Source organism: Cheilinus undulatus, linkage group 11 (genome assembly GCF_018320785.1).
Source record: "Cheilinus undulatus linkage group 11, ASM1832078v1, whole genome shotgun sequence".
NCBI lineage: Eukaryota > Metazoa > Chordata > Actinopteri > Labriformes > Labridae > Cheilinus > Cheilinus undulatus.
The window spans coordinates 46352816-46372647 of NC_054875.1; the positions used below are offsets into that span (position 1 = coordinate 46352816).

At 40.2% G+C, this 19832-nt stretch overlaps 2 protein-coding genes across 3 annotated transcripts in view; both read right to left on the reverse strand.

Annotated features, from left to right (window-relative positions):
* Positions 1–19832, reverse strand: part of LOC121517796 (tubulin alpha chain-like) — a 1079624-nt gene that overhangs the window by 958113 nt on the left and 101679 nt on the right. The gene's annotated exons all lie outside the window — the stretch shown is intronic.
* The window catches only part of lama5 (laminin, alpha 5), a 135307-nt gene that overhangs the window by 35619 nt on the left and 79856 nt on the right, over positions 1–19832 (reverse strand). Inside the window, exons 8-32 of one of the 2 annotated variants that reach the window (XM_041799810.1) lie at positions 17504–17622; positions 17110–17200; positions 16858–16992; positions 15826–15894; positions 15123–15263; positions 14640–14777; positions 14124–14258; positions 13456–13590; positions 13176–13313; positions 11498–11550; positions 9717–9816; positions 9531–9583; positions 9266–9371; positions 9061–9160; positions 8797–8953; positions 6988–7117; positions 5067–5209; positions 4643–4746; positions 3892–4045; positions 3635–3798; positions 3080–3188; positions 2550–2647; positions 2250–2463; positions 1278–1404; positions 1007–1146 (exon numbers count right to left, since the gene is read on the reverse strand). In XM_041799810.1, the coding sequence (XP_041655744.1) occupies positions 1007–1146; positions 1278–1404; positions 2250–2463; positions 2550–2647; positions 3080–3188; positions 3635–3798; positions 3892–4045; positions 4643–4746; positions 5067–5209; positions 6988–7117; positions 8797–8953; positions 9061–9160; positions 9266–9371; positions 9531–9583; positions 9717–9816; positions 11498–11550; positions 13176–13313; positions 13456–13590; positions 14124–14258; positions 14640–14777; positions 15123–15263; positions 15826–15894; positions 16858–16992; positions 17110–17200; positions 17504–17622 (3053 nt within the window). Of the gene's footprint in view, positions 1–1006; positions 1147–1277; positions 1405–2249; positions 2464–2549; positions 2648–3079; positions 3189–3634; positions 3799–3891; positions 4046–4642; positions 4747–5066; positions 5210–6987; positions 7118–7517; positions 7657–8796; positions 8954–9060; positions 9161–9265; positions 9372–9530; positions 9584–9716; positions 9817–11497; positions 11551–13175; positions 13314–13455; positions 13591–14123; positions 14259–14639; positions 14778–15122; positions 15264–15825; positions 15895–16857; positions 16993–17109; positions 17201–17503; positions 17623–19832 lie in introns of both variants that reach the window. The other variant, XM_041799809.1, reaches the window with a different exon arrangement.

Here is a 19832-nt window from a genome sequence, read left to right on the forward strand (position 1 = left end):
CATACACTAATATTTTATTCAGAATAGAACATAAACAACATATCAGATGTTGAAACTGAGACATTTTAATATTTAATGAAAAATATTAGCTTATTTTGACTCTGATAGCAGCAACACATCTCAAAAAAGTAGGGACAGGGAAACAAAAGGCAGGAAAAGTAAGTGCTAATAATGAAAAACAGCTGGAGGAGCATTTTATAACAAATTTTCAACAGGTCAGTTACATGACTGGTTATAAAATGAGCATTTTAGAGAGGCAGAGGTTCTCAGAGGTATTGATGGGCAGAGGTTCACCAATCTCTGAAATCTAAAGATTCTGGGACAATTTCAGAAAAATGTTCTTTAGTGTAAAATGTCAAAGACTTTGACTATCTCACCATCTACAGTCCATAATATCATCAAAAGATTGAGAGAATCTGGAGAATCTCTGTGAGCAAGGGACAAGGCTGAAGGTCAGTGTTGGATGCTGGTGATCTTGGGGCCCTCAGGGGCCACTGCATTAAAAACAGACATGATTCTGGACTGGAGATCACTGCATGGGCTCAGGAACACTTGAGACTTGTCACTGTTTTCTATGGGCCAAAGCTTCTTCAAAATGGACTGAGGCAAAATGGAAAACTGGTCTGTGGTCAGTTGAAACCACAGACGCCATATCCCGTGGACTTAAGAGGAGAGGGACCATCCAGCTTGTTCTCCTGGCTCAGTTCTAAAGCCTGCATCTCTGATGGTATGGGGTTGCATTAGTAACTATGGTGTGGGCAGCTTACACATCTGGAAAGGAACTATCAATGCTGAAAAGTACAGAGAGGTTTTAGAGAAACATATGCTCCCATCCAGACAATGTCTCTTTCAGGGAAGGCCTTGACTATTTCTGCAAGACAATGCTAAACCACATACCACATCCATCACAACAGCATGGCTTCACAGGAGAAGAGTCTGGGTGCCAAAAAGTCAGAATAACTAGGAAACATCAGGAATAAAACCAAAGCTTAAGTGTAGAACCAACCAGCCACAGCGTCTTTCCTGCAGGGATCTGCACGGTGAGGAAGACCTCGTGGTCTGTCACATCCAGAATGATCTGGTTCTCAGAGACCAGGACGTTACGGCAGCCGTAAGCGTGGGGGCAGAAGGAGGCGTTGGCGTGACCTGAAGTGAATAAAAAAACAGGGGGGTTTATCTATGAATAAATAACCCTAATTTCAAGGAACGAATGACTATATTTGTTGTTTTTATTATATATTGAATGTGTTGTGTCTCAGTACAGTGTGTGATTTTACCCTGCCAGATCCGTCCTCCATTAATGTAGACCTGAACAGGATAGGTGGGGTGGTGGGGCTGGTGGTAGTGAAGGATGAAGACGTAACGTCCGAGTGCGTGGACACGGGTTGAGTATACAGCGGCATTCTGGGTAAAGAGAAGATGGAGAAAGAGTTAATGAAATGGAGAGACAATGACAATGAACCTTAACTGAGTCAAGTGAGGTCTGCAGGTCTTTAGATGTTGTTCTGGGTTCTTCTGGGACCTCCTGGATGAGTCATTAATGTGCTTTTGGAGTCATTATGGTAGGCAGGACACTCCTGGGAAGGTTCACCACTGGTCACAGTTTTCTTCATTTGTGGATAATGGCTCTGACTGTGGTTCGCTGGAGTCCCAAAGCCTTAGAAATGTCTTTTTAACCCTTTCAATACTGATAGATGTCAGTGACTTTGTTTCTCATCTGTTCTTGAATTTCTATAGATGGCTCCATGATGTGTTGGAGATCTTTTAGCCTACTTCATTTTGTCAGACAGGTTCTCGTTAAGAGCTTCCTGGATTCAACAGGTCTGGCAATAATCAGGCCTGGATGTGGATGCTAAACTGAACCCAGCTTTCCAAAAAATGTGGTTAGTCACAGTTAAATCATGATTTAACTTGGGGGGAACGACTTTTTCACAGCACTGTGTGAGCACTCCCTAAAAGTTCCTGTAACTAAAGCTCTCTGCAGACTTACCTCCTCGTGGTTTCCACACCAGATCAGGGCACCTGAGGAAATGGTTAAATATGTGCAGGAATCCAGACTAAAGCTACATCTGCTGCCTATCAGACATTAGTATCTGTTTCCTTACACCCATAAACCTTTGCATGTCGGGGTCATTTCCTACAGTTGGTTCATATTTCATTTGCACTCCTAATAAAAAGCCAGATACTGACTTCAAGCAGCTCCAAACATAACTACTTTGAACAAATTCTTCATCCATCATCATACGTACCTGTAGTGAATCCAGCCTGACGTGGTCGCCGTTATCCGCTCCATGTGGAGGTCTGTCTCCACCCGTCCAAGTCGGCTGGTCACTCTGGTACAGCGGCACGGGAGGAGCTGCTGCAGGAGAGGCAAGGATGGGCTCATGCATGGAGGAGCTCTGACCCTCCTTCAGGACCAAAGAGTCTGATGGCGTCTGGAAACGAGAGGGGACGCAGGACGAGCTATGGACAGAGAGGAAAAGGGTGTGATTCAGGATGATTTAACAGAGTGAATATGATGTTTATAAACAACTTTATTCAATCTCTACCTGTCAGGTGCAAACTCTCCCTGAGTGCTGATGCAGTGGACTTTAGGTTCGACATACTCCATGCTGAACTGATCTTTAGGCACTAAGTAGACTTTGTGCTGAAGAAAAAGAAGAGGAACACAAGGAATTGTTAACATTTGTTTAAGTAGCTGACAAATCATTTAGCTACCTTAAATCCAGTGAGCAAGGCAAACTGTAATACCAATCTTTTAAATAAATCTAAATGGGTGGCTATTTCCTATGTAGCGGTGCTATCAATATACCTGTAGGAAATGCTGTGACATCCACCTTCATGGTTGCAGGTGCAGCTGCCATTATCACCCATTGCATGCCCCTTTAACACAACTAAACTTTGCCCCATATATTGTATTTTGCATGCAGCTGATTCTTTGTGCAGAGTGCAACCCTAGTATGCATGCATAGGATTTTGCACGATGCCTCTGCTGCAGCAGTCACTTCATTTCTAATAAAAAAGCAATAGAACAGTGACTAAAGGAGTTAGTTAGTTTTTATCACATGGTTTTTCTCACCAGGAAGAAGCTGGCACGGTCAGACATGAGCTGAATCTCTGGGTCAGCGGGGAGAGAGAAGACAGCGACTCTGTTCTGTTCGTCGATGGCCACCGCTCGACACAGGAAGCTGCACAAACACAGAAACACACAGTGATTAAGGGCTGTTGACAGACTTAATAAAGAGCAGACAGTGAGAGTAAACTGTGAACCAGCTGAGTCTACACTGATCTGATGGACCAAACATGGAGTCCTCTTTGAGGTCTTAATTCTCCAGAAAGACGACAGACAAGGTTCATACTGCTGTCATCTGCTCTTCATCATATTTCCACCTTCATATATCTCTGACATTTTTTTTGTATAAAACTTTTCCAGACACCCATGAAGTCCCTCACTACTAGACATGGTTTGAACTTGACTGGCCCACACAGAGCCATGACTTCAACCCCATCAGGCACCTCTGGGCTTTTGCAACTTTAAATCCTCTCTTCCCTTCCCTAAACTTTCTATTTATTTAAGACAACGCTTTAAAACAGGAGATATGTAACAAAGTCCTAGCGGGGATCTTTTCTGTACCTGTATTTGCATTGCAGCAGAGTGACTCTGTGCTGATGCGCTCTCGATCCAGGTGTGTTCACAGCAACTGTCAGAGTTTGTGGAAGTTCTTCCTCGCTGGAATATTCAACGACCAGAACGTATTCACCTGGAGACGACAGACGCCCTCGCAGCTCGACGCTCATCTGCAGCAGAAATGAAAAAGACATCTTTGAAACATCTGATCATCTTGCAGGTTTGGAAGTTTCAACATAGAGATGTCTGAAGACATTTCTTACATCCTGGCCGCTGCAGACAGCCATGTCTGGGTGGCGTGGGGTGACCTTCTCAGAGGGGCAGGGCCGCGGTAGGTGGTTGTCATGGACACAGCTGGCATCATTACCAGAGATGGAGGGGAAGGAGTCCAGAGAGAGATACCTGTACATGAGACAGCTACACAGACACAGAGAGGAGACTTAGAGGATGGAAATATGACATTCTTCTGTCTCTAAGCACATTTAAGGAGAAATTAAAACAGGATTTTCAATTATGATTACACTGGGAATAAGGCTAAGGTTAATATGAAAACCTGGATTTGGTTTTGGGCTTGGTCAAGGATACTGGTCGACAGTTTTAAGGTACATTTTTAATGTTGAAGCTGCTGTGAAGATTCATGTAACTCCTCTGTAGTTAAAGAGCTGTTGTTAGCATGGAGCAAGCAGCTGTTTATCTAAAATTAGCTTAGTAAAAAGACTGGAAACCAGCAGCTGCTGGCCTGGCTTGGCACAAACACACAAGCATTAAAATATCCATACTACCATGGCATAGCATCTTATATTCCCAGTATAAAACCAAAAATCTGTTAACAATCCTCAGAGTTGCAAGTGTTTTTTAACAAAAGAAAAGAAAATGATGGCATTCTTCCCCTCTGATTTTAAAAACATGTGGAACTATCCTTGACATTAAATAGATTTGGTAAAATTTCAGTCTCCTGTTTTTCCATATTCACTGGTTTCTCATGTAAACAGAAAATTATATGTGCAAATTTACTTCTGGTTGGTGTCTTGCACAGCGCTGTAGGTGCAGGGTTCAGTCACTCTGATCTGCAGGATGGGAGCCTCGTAGTATGCACTGGGCAGCAGAACCAGGTAGTCCTGAGGGTAAAACAGAGCGTGAGGTAAGTTTTATCTCATGAATGCATGTTTACAGGAATAATGTTAGTTTTTTTAATATTAATCTAAAACGATGGACATGTCTTATACAAGGTATGACTATTAAATAATGAGACTGCTCTTATGAAGATAAAACATCATGATTGCAAGTGCAGCCACCCCCAATACTACACTGCAATGATGCTATTAAACACTAGCCCTAGTTATTGTGCATGGCACACAAACACTAGCTTGACACACCAGAGAGACTATTTCACATGACCATGGCACTTTTTGTGCAAAATATTGTGTTTGACTCTCACCAGCAGGATTCCCTCGGCCTCTATGACCACGGTCCAGGTCCCCGGGTTCAGGACGAACGGCTCCACAAAGTTATTCTGTGGCACGTTGACAAACGTTGGCTCCACGCTGGGAGAAAAGACGATCTGTTTGGACTGCTCTGAACCTAAAAAAACATACAAACTTAACATAAAAAGTTGGTATAAAACACTTTAAATATGATTCAATCAAAAGAAAGAATAGATTTGATACTCAAGATCGCTCAGAAATAGTGAAACATTAAATCTAACAACTTAGTATTAAACAGGGCTTGACATTAACTTTTTTGCCTACTAGCCAGTGTGGCTACTAATTTTCCAAAGTTCTAGCCACTCACTAGCTACAGTTTCGTTGTTGGGAAAATAATGTTTGGTTTACTATGGCATTCAGAAATACACTTGGAAAATAATTACAATCTGTTAAAACATAAATGAACCCTGTATGTCCAAATTTCAAACCTGTCCCTATTCAACCTGATTACAACACAATAGACTGACAAATATGGAATAAAAATTACTAGGTTTGTAGACTGGCTAAGCTACTGTGGAGTTATTCCGGGGAAAAATTACCCACTTTATGTACAAATTGGCCTCATTACAATAAGCATACAATAAGCACAAACATGGGTGCCTACTGGGAAGCACAGGCAAGACCGTGCATAAGGGGGGATAAAGGGGAATGTTTGCTGGGGCGCAGCCAAATGGGGAAACAAAGAGAAAATGGCAAACATGGGTCAAAAGTGGCAAAAAATGGCAGAAATAAGTTGGGGAAAGTGGTGAAAGACTGGCAAAAATGGGTCTTAAGTGGCTAAATTTGGCTTAGAGTGGCAGAAAAATGGTGAAAAGAAGTTAAAACGTGGCAATAAAGGGCAAAAAGTGGCAAAAAATAGTTAAAAGTGGCAAAATTTGAAAAAATAAGTGTTAAAAATTGGTTATAAGTGGCAAAAAGGGATTAGCATCAAATATGGGTTAATAAAGGAAAAAGGTGTCCAGAAATGGACAATGAAAAGGGTGAAAAGCAGTTAGAAACTGGCAAAAAATGGGCTGTAAAAGTGGTTAAAAAGTTAGAAAAATTTGTTAAAATTGGCAAAAAAAGAGGTTAAAGGAAGCAAAAAAGGGATGAGCAGAAAATATGGGTTAAGAAGGAAAAACATTTCAAAAATAGGCAACCAAAAAGGTGAAAAGTGGTAAAAACATGGCAAAATTGGCTTGAATTGGCAGAAATGGGCAGTAAAAAATGGTGAAAAAGGGTTAAAGGTGGCTAAAATGTTTGGTGAAAATTGTGATGAGGTTTAAAGGGGAAAAAATGGGATATGCTGGGAATCATGGGTTAAAAATAGCAAAAATAGGCAAAAAAAAAGGCAAAATTGGTTTAATGTGGAAACAAACAAATGGGTAGAAACAGTGATGAAAATGGATTTAAAGTGGCATGAATGAATAATGTGAACATCAGAACCCCATAAATAGCTTGGCACACTTTTCAGCTTCAAAATGAAGTAACTGGTAGCCAGGGGGCTAGCACCAATGCTAATGATCCAACAAATGTGCACTGATACTATCAATAAGTCACTACTGTGGAGGGCCCATTCTCTGGGATTTTCGGGGCCCATTCTCTGGGTTTTTCTGTGGCCCAGCCAATCCTGTGGGCTGGCCTGAGCACAGGTAGAGCGAAACAGAGGCTGTGACTCTGGTAAAATGAACCTGCCAAAGTCCAACCAGCTGAAATCCACATTCGGAGGGCTGAAGGATGTTCATGTCAATCCCTGGTATCAAGTAAAATCAATAAAACTGCTGAACTGATGATCAATAAGACAAAAAGACAGCCAAACACTCACACCTTTATCTCTGTACTGTTTCAGTCTAACACACAGTCACAAACACTCTCTCCTGATTGGTGGACACCTACCTTTGCGGTTGACCTGATAGGCTGTAATTTTACCGCTGGAGGTGTCGCCTTCAGTGTTAACATATCTGAGGATAAAACGAGTCAGATAGACGTCTGCCTCGTTCACATAAACCTGAAGCTTCACTGCGGTCTAAGGGGGACAGGGGGACGAAGAGGAGGAAGAGGAGGAGGGTAGAGGAGGTGAATCTTTGACAGTAAGTCCCTGAACTCTGCACAATCTGTGGCCCTGAATGTGAGGAGAGTTAGAAGAGGTAGAGGCCGCCACCAACAACAACCACATACCTCCATGGTCTGATAAGGACAAAGATACCTGACAGGAGCGAGGAAGAGAAAGTCCCCAAAGAATTTAGCTGTGTTTCAGGCAAAAGCCTTCCTAAGTTTAAGTGCTGCCTCAGAAGAGAGGAATGAAAGGAGTGAGTAAAGACAGAAGGAGGAGTGAGATTTCTCATCCATATTCAGCTTTTCTGGCCCACGGATGAGCCCAGAGAGAGGAAGAAGAGTGCATGTTTGAGTCCCCACCCAGCACTTACAGTTACCACAGTAGTAGTGCCAGCCGTCCTCTATCACCGACACCCTGCCCAGAACGTCCGAACCGCCCCAGTTGGCGTATCGGAGAACCACATGGAAGAGGTCTGGAGAGCTGACTGACACCGACACCAAGACTTTGGACTGACCGAGGAGCAGGGAAAGAAAAAAACAGGAGGAATGAAAGTAAAGTAACAGAAAAGAGAGGGGAAAGAGAGGTTTAAAGGACACATATGAGGGAAGAGGATGACAGGATTTAGGGAGAGTGAAGAAGGAGTACAGGACGAAGGTAGATTTAGATGTTTGAAGCAGGAAGAATTGGGAGAATGAAAGTATAAACAAAGGAAGAGAAATAATAAGAGAAAGTGAGGTGGAAGGCACAGACACCAACACAAAAAGAATAAACAAAGCCATAAACCTCAGTACCATCACCTTCACCACTATAAGCATCAGTTAGTTAACCTTCTACTCAGAAATCCAACCAATAATATTTCTCTTTGGATTCATTTTTTTCTGCACAAACATCCAGAGAATCTCTAAGGTATTTAAATGAAGATCTAATTTATTTGTTTACAAATGGGAAAATGTGTAATAAAATTGGAACACTTTAAACATAGAGGGTTATGTTAAATTACATAAATGTTTAGGTGTAAGGGTCTTCTGGCATTATTTTTTGCTAAAATATATGTTTACCTAAGTTTTGGATGTTTCATGTGCTTCTACCAAAGAGAAATATCTCATAAAATGTAGTCAAACATTTAACAATAGAAGTAGCTAGTTAGGTCATGCATGGCGAGCATAAATGAGGCCACAGTCACAGAAATACGTCATGTACAATAATCATTATGAAAGACAACAAATAAACAAATAAATAAACACAAAATCTTCAAAATGTTTCAAAGAATATTTATCTGGAGACTGGTGAAATCATGCTAAATATTCAGATCTTTAAACATGTAGAAATCAACAATTCTAATCAAGTTAGTCATTTATTCTTCTGCAAAGTTGGTCAAAGATTAAAAAAAGATAATAAAGCCTAAATAAACTGAACAGAAATGATCAAAACAATACTATTTTTCACAAGACAGTCTGGCTGCAGACCACAGATATCAGATGCCCACTCTTGCAGACCACAACTGAGAGGCACTGCCTCAAATGAAACAAAATCCAATAACTCTACCCTTTTATCTTCTATCTCATCTCTTTCTCAAAATGTTGTCTTGTCAAACTTAATCATTACTTTGTGCACAATGGTAAGGAGAAGATGAAATGAATAGTTCTTACCTGGATGGGTGACATCTGAGCGTAACCTCTCCAGCTGAATCCTGGGAACTCCAGAGGGTTGTAGCCGAAGCGGACTGGCCGACCATCGAGCGTGGTTCCCTCCTCGATCTCAAACTTCAGATGATGGAGATCAGGGAAGTAATGATCTGGACGAGGTCTGCAGACAGATAGAAGGTCAAATTTAGAAAACAAGAACCGCTATGCTTTTTTATTTTAAACATATCTTTCAGGTCTGTTTTATCATCACATTGCTGCTTAACTCACAGATTACACTTTGGTCCTTCAATGTTGGGTCTGCAGCGACAGCGGCCGTTCCTCTCTCCACAGGATTGTCCTGCTGCTCCTCCAATGTCACACTGACAGCCTGGACACACAAAACAAAGTCATGTGAGATCAGACTTACAGGACTCCTAAATCTCAGTATTCCAGCTTCAGTTTGGGGGTAAAACTTTGAAATCTAAGATCTCACCTTGACAGCCAAAGTAGTTTTGTTCCTGCAGGTTGTAGAATCCATCTTTACAGGTGGAGCAGGTTCCACTGCAGGTGTTTGGCTTGCAGTGACACTGACCAGATTCCTGTTAGAAACAGAGAGAGATCGTTATTGCAACTACCAAACTGGAGGATGCAGAACAATCATGGACTCATCTTACAGGTATCAAATGCAGGAAAATAAGTCAATATTGATAATCATGTAACTAGCAGAGTATGTAAGGTATATAGTTTAAGTTGCTCACCTGTGCACACTCGGAAACACCGCTGATTGTGCCGGCAACGTTACACTCACAATCTGCGGGACAGAGCAAACACATATACTTTAGTTCATTTATGAGCCTTGTTTACTTCATTGAAACTTGATTAAAAAAAAGATGTGATTAATGTGCATATGTCTGTTAAAGCATGCATATGTGTATATATCTTACTGGAGCATCCATCAGGAGTGTCAGGGGAAAGGTTCCAGTACAGAGGTTTACATCTGTCACAGGCTGGACCCTCCACATGCTGACGGCACAAACACTGACCCTGATCAGATGATAGACAGGAGGGCAAACCATTAATCCAGTTTAACCTCAGAGGTGCATGAAGCCTCCAAGCTTTTGGACACCACAAAAGCAGCAAGCCCTGAAAATTTAGAGCCTTACTTTTTAAAACTAGCTACAGATTTCATCACCCAGCCCTTATATTTTTAATCTTTGTCTGGCCACAAAGGTCCTCCCTCTGGCATGGATGTTAGTCTATGTCCTCCCCCCTTTTTTAAAGGGGAGGACCCCACTTTTTTAAACCACTATAGGCCCATCTACAGACTATGCATCTTGGCAAAGATCTTTGAATCCTTTGTTAGCGATCAGCTAAAGCACTTTCTAACAGCAATAATGTTTTCTCTGGTTCTCAGTCTAGTTCCAGAAAAAAAGGAATAGCACAACATCAACAGCTCTAAAAGTTTTAAATGAATTTACTGACAACAAACATCACGGTGCAGCCTTTCTCATCGATCTTTCAAAGACCTTTGACACAGTGGACCAAACATTGCTGAAGCAATAGAGCAGGTCTATCCCTACTATCTGTTTCCTGGTTGGACCACTACCAGACAGAATGCAGTGTGTGCGGGCAGAGAGTTACACATCTGACTCTCTTTAGGTAACAAATGGAGCATCTCAAGAGTCAGTCCTGGGGCCACACCTCATTATATTGATAACATTGATCATAATGTTTCCAATGAAAAGTTTCATCTATATGCAGATGACACTGTTTTGTACAGCTCAGCAGGATTTTTACGATTTAAATCTTGTTTTAAATGCAGACAAAGCCAAAGTCATGCTGTTCTGAAGTGCGAAGGCAAAACAAGGGAACCTTCCCTCAATCACTACTTCTTAGGGTTCACAGATCGAGACAGTTTAAAGCTACAGATATCTTGGCATTTTAACTGATGACACTCTCTTTCACTCCTTACATTCAGCAGCTGGTAAAAAGGCTAAAGCTTAAACTAGATTTTAATGCTGCCTTTCTTTTGAATCTTTATAAATAAAATGTATTATTATTATTATCTTAAAAGTGACTGGTTGCTGCAACTTTTACGGCAATGTTGGGCTATGTGAATGTACATGCACACCTCATCTCAGAGCTTGCATGCTCTGGATACTGTGTATCATCGAGCTCTGAGGCTCATAGATGATTTTAAAGCCCTCGCTCATGTATGCACGTGTTGGATGGTCTCCTTTGTCCCCATGTAAACTCAAATGTGAATTTTTATCTACAAGGCTATTCTTCTTCCATGACATCTCCAAACAGAGGAGCAAAGGAACCTACTGACTTTGTTCTCAGGATTTTTTTTTTTTTTACCATCTGTTCCAAGAACTTGGAAAAACTCACTGCGTCTCATTGGACGCTTCTAAGAGGATGCTAAAAAACTTGGAGGCAGAAGCATCTGTTTGAAGAAGTTCTGTCTGATCAACGTGGTTGATGATTGTTGCAAATATTCGCTCATGTAATTATTTCATGTTTTCTTATATGCTATCATGCTTGCATGTAAGGCCTCTTATAGTCTGTAACTTTGTTAACTGAGCTGCTGCCTGTTTTGGCCAGGACACTCTCAAAAAAAGAGATTTTCAATCTCAACAGTGTTTTCCTGGCTAAATAAAAAATAAAGAAATACAAAAATATACAGAGCGACTATAAAAATGATAACAAAAACAACAAAACTTACCACAGGAGTTGGCGCCACATACTGAACAGAGCCTGCAGGGTGGCAGGTACCAGCTGTGAATAATAAAAACAGAAATGAGACAAATGTAAATGATTGTAGATCTTTGCAACGGCCTTCATTCAAAACTGCACCTCTATAGTGTAAGTATGTGCACACCTAGGATCTCTACTGTAATTATGCATGTTTATCAGTTACCTGGCAGTCATTTGTTAACTATAAACAGTGATTAACTGCCTTTATTTCCTTCCCATGTCAGAGAGGATAGTCATCAGCTTCACCAGCATAAAAACACTAATTATAAGCTTTGCCTCCATGGTGATAAGTTAACAAAAATCTTGGAGTACTTCATGTGTTATTACTGCCACACAAGAAGTTGGTTTGTTTTCAGATAGCTGAATAAGAACTTAACAATTGTATGGTCTGTTTGCTTGTGTTTGTTTATTTGTTCTGTATTTTTTTTTATCCCTTTATTTAGCTTTAATTTGCTCTTCTGTTTCCCCATGACTGTGGTCTGATAATATTGTAAATTACAGGCTTTGCATAATGATATTTACACAATGACAAATGGCTCTTGTTAATTATGACAAAATCATAGGGATTCCATTAAATGCAACAGAATAAAAATAATTAAATAAACAAAATCAGGTCATGCAGGTCATAAAGTGTCTTATCAATAGGTGGCACTCTGACAGATGTTTCTGTTAGGATACAGCTATTTCATCACACAAGTACCATTTTCAGGCAGTTATCAGCCTGTATATTTAAATAGCATCAACTTCCTGTCACATGGCGACACATCACACTTTGTCAAGCCACCGGAGCCACACCCCTTCAGCTCTGTACATAAGCTGATTAAATGTTTTTGGACTAAGTCTACTCTAGCTCAACACAAAATCTGAAAAGGGTTTGGACTCATTTGTAGGAGTACTTCATCCTTGAATGAGGCCTGGAAATGTCCTATCTTATACAGTCTTGTTAACAAAGGATCCTGCTGATTTGGCATTATGGGAAGGTCCTGCAATTATGAAGCTTTTCTACTAACTTCTTTTAGAAAGCGTCAGAAGGTCAATATTTTAGACACTTTGAAATTCTATGAAATTCTATTCTTACATTATTGCATCGTCTTCCCTCTTTCTCCCTGCTAATTTGCATAGCTGAGAGACTTATAGCAAGCAATGACATTTAAAACTGCTGAAAATTATTAAGTAAATGCCAGTTTTTACCATTGGTAACTTAATAACCCTGAATAAAGTAAGGACTTTAAGGAAGGCCAACTAAATCCTGGCTGATCTCAGTCATCCTTTGCTTTCAGAGTTTATGTTGCAGGTTCAGCCTTCCAGTATGCAGGACAAAGAGTCTGAAACACTGAATTGCCCTGGGCGCCACTGACTTTTTAAAAAATTAACTGTGTTGTGATCATGTTTAACTTTTGTTTCATCACTGTTGTATTTTTATTAGAGTGGTTTTAACTGAGGGCACGGCAGCACAGGGGTTAGTGCTGTTCCCTGGTTCTTATTTGAGCTTTACTGTTGTGCATAACAATAATAATCAGCAGAAATACCGTGATTTTCCCTATCGGTATTGTGCAAATGGAGCTAGACCCCTGTTATTTATTTCAGACAGATGGATATTGCCTGTTTAACTAGTGTATGTGCTTTGTGTATGTGTGCATAAATACCTTGGCAGTTAGGGAAGCCGTAGGCACCATGTGCACAGCTGTCACACCTCAGTCCCACCACATTTGGCAGACACCCACACTGTCCCGTCACCTGGTCGCAGCTGCTGTAGCGAGAGCCTTCTGGAGAGCAGTGGCAGGCTGAAGGGACAAAGTAAACACTCCAGTTATTCATCCATTTCCTCTACTAATTCATAAATGTTGTTTTATTTAGGAAAAAGGAGCAGATTAAGACTTCTATGGAGCAATTTAAGCCAGAGGGGAGTTTAGGCCATCTACGTACGCGTGCAGCTCGGGTATCCATAATATCCTGGTGCACACTGGTCGCATGCAGTACCGCTGTAATTGGGCAGGCAGTGGCAGTGACCTGATGCTGTGCAGCTGCTGTCCAATGAGGTGCGAGGATCACAGGTGCACACTAAAGAGAGACATTTGATTGAGTAACAAAGAAAGAACTTACAGAACTTGTACTTGCAGGTATTTTCTGATTTATTTGACAGTTTAATAATTTTATTTTCTTCATATTTTAGCTTTCCTGTGAGTTCTGCAATCCTACAGAAGACTGAATTCATCTCTCAGCCTGTTGCAACTTATAAACACTTAGAGCCAGACTGTCCTGGGAACTCATTCTCTGATTTGACTTTGGACACAGTGGTTACTCAAAGTTCTCCTATCGAGGCTGTATGGTTTTCACTGTTTCTCTGTTATTCAGGCTGTACGTTTGGCATTTTGTGGATTTTATCACTGAGAGCACAAAGTGGAACTTTAATAGAGCATCATAAAACTTAACTGGGCAGTACAACAGTTCATAAGGAGGGGCATAAAGCTAAGTGTTTCCATGTGTGCCTCTCAGAGAGGGTGCTGATGTGTTCTGTACGTCAGTGCAGTATGTGGAGATCAGTTTAAAGAGATGCATTCAATCAGAATATATTAAGGTTTCTGTGCGTGTACCTTGACAGTTGGGGTAGGAGTGGAACCCAGATCTGCACTGTTCACACCGAGGACCCTGAAACTCGGGTTTACAGAGGCAACGGCCCGCTGCGTCGCAGACTTCAGGCAAAGAGCCAACTGTACTGCAACCACAGACTGCAGAGAGAAAGGGTGGAAAAAAAAAAAAAAAAAAAACCCCAGCAGTTTTCAGACCAGGCACAATCATTTCAGACTGGAGCTTTACAATCTGATGACAGATATGGCATTTGGACAATCCATCTGCTATGCAAGGCTGATAAAGAGTAACTCTGTACAACTTTAATGGGTCATTAGATTCTTAATATTTCGTTAGATATAACTGTTCGCACAAATAATGCCATGCTGACAGAACTCATAGCTAATATGATACAACATATACAGAACATAATGTTACATATTATCTTCGCATAGAAAAAGGAGGAAAAAATTGATGTTCAACAATAACATATCGGTAAAAAATGCATGGATGGAAACAGAAACATCAAGTATAAGACTCACATTGACAGAGCGGGTAGTTGAAGTAACCTGGTGCACACTGGTCACAGTTGTAACCCTGGAAGCCACTCCGACACACGCCATGGCCCGTCACATAGTCACATGACCCGTCCAAGCAGCCGTGGCCTGAGCACTGACAGGCTGGAGGAGCACAGGTGCGTTAAAAACATGCACAGAAGCAAATAAAAACATTTTTTAAGAGAAAAGAACAGTGCAAGCTCATAGATATTGAACTTAAAATGTCTGGGTGTGTTTGCTTGTCTTGCTGAAGGGAAAGTGTAAAATATTTACAGGGATTGGCACAGCTTTGAGTATTGTTGCTTACCTAAGGAAAGTGTTTGTGAAACAGGCTAAATAAACAAGAAGGCAAATAAAGCTGCTTGAATTCCTCCCACTGTGGTTTCTTATGTCACTGACAAAATGATATCTTAACTGAAAACATTCTGAATGAAGCTCTGCCCAAATATATCTTTATATTTCTCTCACGCTGACAGTTGAGTCCATGGAAACCCGGAGCGCAGGTGTCGCAGTGGTCACCGGTGAAGCCCTGTTTGCAGACACAGGTCCGAGTGTTGGGATCAGGTCTGCAGGAGTTATCAACAGTCCCAGCTGCACTGCACTCACAGTCTGCAGACAAATGATGTCAACAGGTTTGTTTTTGTCAACAAAGATACAGCCAAACATTTTATCTACTATGGGAATGAATCCCTGCTCAGGTCTCAAGGCGATATCTACGACAAACAAACCTCCTCTCAGTAAAACAAACACAAACCAGCTGATATGAAGAGCCAAACATGAATCTAAGAGGCTGAACTGATGAATCCAATAAAATCACAGTCATTTTACTAAACTTCACATCTGTCTTATACCAGAAACACAAAAAAGCCTTGCTATTCTTTAGTGGATCTGCCCTGTATCTTTTAAAGAAAGGATGAACTTATTTACACATTACTAAAGTAAAATGTTTTTGAAACTGGATAGATTCATTAATGCTATTAACAAAAAGTCGAGTTCAAAACTTCAAAACATTACCAAACTTTGAAAAGATAAAAAGCTTTATAGATCTGTCATGAACAAAAACTAATATGTGACACTGTTTTCATGTTCTGGCACTATGCACACTGAAACAAACATTTGATAAACATAAGACACGCAAAATATCAAACATTAGAGGAGAAAAGAGTCTTACTGATGATCTCTCCAGCTGTTTTGGCCTCTCCGTTGTTGTTGTTGTTGTCGGTTGGGTAGGTCGGGACGGCTGATGGACAGAAGTATAGACTCACATTAAAAACCATGAATTACAGATTTTAATGCAGCGTGACTCAACCCTGCTCAAGCAAAGAACCAAATGTTGCAAAATGCCTTTGCAAGAGCCACAATGTAAGTGGCGAAAAGTGGCAAAGATGGGTTAGAGTGGCATTAAAAATAAGTTAAAGATCGCAAAAAAAAGGTTAAAAAGCTGCAAAAATGGGGCAAAAATGGGAGAAAAATGGGACAATAAAGGGGCAAAGTAGGCATTCAGCTGCCAAAACTGGGTAAAAAAAGAAAAAATGGTGAGGAAAAGTGGTAAAAAAAAAGGACAGCAAGTGACAAAAATGGGTGATAAGTTACCAAAAAACGAGTTGCAGGTGGCAAAAATGATCAAAACAGCAAAAACAGGCAAAAAATAAGTGTGAAGTGGCTAAAACAGACAAAGAGGTTGGAAAAATAGATAAAAAGCATCAAAGAGTGGCAAAAATGGAGAAAAGAGTGGCATTTAATGGCAAAAGACAGCTTCAATGGGTGAAAAGGGGCAAAAATGGCAAAAAAGTAGAAAAAAACTGCACATAGCAAAAAGCAGAAAAAAAGAAGCAAAAGAAAAGGGGAAAAATGGCAAAAACTGGATAAAAGTTGCAAAAGTGGGCAAAACGAAGTGGCAAAAGTAGGCTAAAAGCAACTTTACTTTCTCACAAGTGGGGAGGGCGGGGCTAACTCCAGGGGGTGGGGGGTGGGGGTTCTGATTCTTGGAGCGATTGTGGACAGGCCAGGGCCACATATTTTGTTAGAAAAGACTGAGAAGTGTATCTGTCATAATATGTGACCTTTAAGGCTCAAGAGCCACGCGTGGCTTAATGTCTTTTATTCTGGTTTTATGTTTTTCCACTTAACGATGGATTTAAAAGCTTTGATTTGTTTGTTTTTCAACAAAGTTAGTCTAAGGCTTTTCTGCTGAAACACTCACGGTAACAGTCAGGGAAGTTGATGAAGCCGCTAGCGCAGGTGTCGCAGTTCTCTCCGGCGTAGTTTGGTTTGCAGAAACAGCGGCCAGTAAAATCCTCGCAAGTGCCATCAGTAAACTGGGACTGACAGTTACAGCCTGAAGAGAGACGATGAGTAGAGGCAGGGAAGGAGGAGGAAGATCATTAGAGAAAACCCTAATAGAGGGCTAGTTTATTGAATGGTCATGTTACTGCCATGAATAGCCGTTACTCACGTGAGCAGGCCTGTGGAGACTCGATGGAGTGGTCAGGTGACCTGTAGTAGGTCGGGATGCAGCGCTCACAGTTGACTCCGGTGGTATGATGCTGTAGTTAAAATACAGAATGTCTTTAATATTGGAATTAAACACTACTCGGCTTGTCAAACTGGGTACCACGATGGGAAAGAATAGCAGATCATTAGAGATTTGAGAGGTTTCTACAGTGAGACGTTATATAGCTTACTACAGACGATAAAATTCAGGCCCCTGATTATGGTTGTTGCCTTGAAATGTAAAAACATGCTCAGGTGGAAACATCCAGAGATTGGTGCTTTAATTTCCTTAGAAAGTAGTTCTTTGGGCTTGAATTTCCAGGTATCTTTGTTGGAGCAGCAGCATCTTTACTTACCTGACAGTTGAGGCAGACTCCTCCTCCTCTGTAGTGTCCATGGCTGTCGATGCTTCCTCTTCTCTGATCGACCTCTGGGTCGTAGTAACAGTCGAACGAGTGACGGTGACAGTTACAGGCTGAAAAACACAACGGCTCATCAGAAACAGAAATCATTAAAATCCACTGAAATTCTGACAATATAAAATAATAAAATGTGTAAATAGAAGATTTTCAAGTCAATGGAAGACAAGGGTGAATGTGAACATTGGAGACCAGAAGCTCCCAAACTTTTCAGCCCAGGACCCCCAGTGTCAGAAATCGGGGACCCCCACCTTCTCTAAGCATTGTGTATAAATGTCGATTTTAGGTAGTTTTTGTACATTTTACTTTTATATGAGCAAAACTGTTTCTTAAAAGCTATGTTTTCATTTAAATTCAATTGATTTTAACAACATTTTTACAAAAGTGGACAAAATTTACAACTTTAAATCTAATTTAATTTCTTCGATATAAAGGAAAGCATTCCCGGGACCCTCCTTCAGATTAAAATTCAAAATAAGGTTTTAAAAGGTTAATATATGGGATAGAGAGTTAAAATCATGAGTTTAAAGGTAAAGATATAAGATAAAATACAAAATCAAGAGTTTAAAGGGTCAAATTATGAGATATAATTCTAGATCAGGAGTTTAAAAAGTAAAAATATCGGACTAAAAGTCAGAGTTAGGAGTTTCAAAGGTCACAATATGATTTAAAATAAAAAATTTAAACCTAAAAGGTCACAATATGAGAGAAAAAGTCGTAACTATGAAATAAAAAGGTCAAAATATGAAATAAAACATCCAATTACTAAGTTAAATCATAATCTTGGGATGCAAAATGAAAATATGAAATGAAAACAAATTAATTTCTTTCCTTCATTCCTGACTTTTTATCTAACTATTTATACTATTAACTAACTATTTATATTATACTCTCTACTTTTTTCAGATTTTTATGACTTAACAGGGATGTATTTTTAAATCTTCAAGGTTAAATTAACATTTTTATACTGGAGGAAATCTGCAGGCCTCATTCAGGTGAGCCACTTCCAATTAAAATATGAAATGATCTTGCGGGCCGGGTAAAACTGCACTGTGGGCCGCATTTGGACCTCGGGCCTTGAGTTTGATACCTGTGTTGTAAGAAATCCACCCTGTAGTGCACAATCAAGCTCCAAACATCTTTCTTTTTCAGGACAACCAGGGCTTTGAGAGTTTATCTTCTACAGTAGTGTCACTAGATTTTTTAAAAAGTAAAAGGACTCTAAAGACAAAAGAAAAAATATCAGAATTTGAAATTCAAAGATTTTTATTGACAATAGTGACAGTAAACAATAGTGACTAAGCCTTTTCTTTGCACAGACAGTATATACAAAAAAGTCCACGCAATATACTAGATATATTTGTACCATTCCTTTAAGCAGTAGAGACGCGACAGTTTGCCGTTGGTGGACAGCCCCTCCCACAATGCATTACATGTCAACAAATATGGTGCTACCCACTGAAGAAAGCCAAATTAAAAGATTGAAAATGGATTAAAAATGGATAAAAAGACACTTATTGTCAGATCAAATGCTGTGGATTTAATCTTTTAAGACCCCTAAAAGTAACCAAAGTTCTGGGCTCACTAGAACGATGTCCTTTAGGGCATCGAGGGTAGCAAACGAACAGCAAAACGGCCTATACGGAGGAAAAAAAGAGTAAGTCACTATGACTTATGGTTCAGAAGTTATCAATGTTTTCATAAACTGTGTCACTTCTTGTTGTACATGACAAAGCCGTCCTCAAAGACGGCCAAGTCAGCCAATTTCCGTTCAATTTCAACAATTTTTCATACATCCAAATTGACGTACGCTTCCGGGATGTATTTTCTGATGTTGACTTTTAGATTGATTGAAATGAGCTGCACTGCTACACCAGTGTGGTCTGAAACCATGACTAAGAGATAGAAAACACCTCACTCTGTCAAATCCAGTGTTAACATGATTAAAAATTAAGAAATATGCAGGAGTGCATGTACAAAATGACTCACTGGCATCCAACAATCTCAGGTTGATTTCGCCATATAAGTTACTCAGTGAAGGTTAACTATTAAGCCAAGAGTTTTCTCATGAAACTGTTCTGTGTTTTGCTTCCTGCCTTAATATAAGAGTATTTAACTTCCTGTTGGATAAAAACCAGCTTTTGTCTTGAAAGGGAATAAGGAACTTCTGGTAGATCAGAAGATGTTAAAACAGCTTTTTGTGTAAAATCTCTCATGTAAGAATAACAATTATTCTGAAATATTAAGGTATTGAAGACAATGGGCA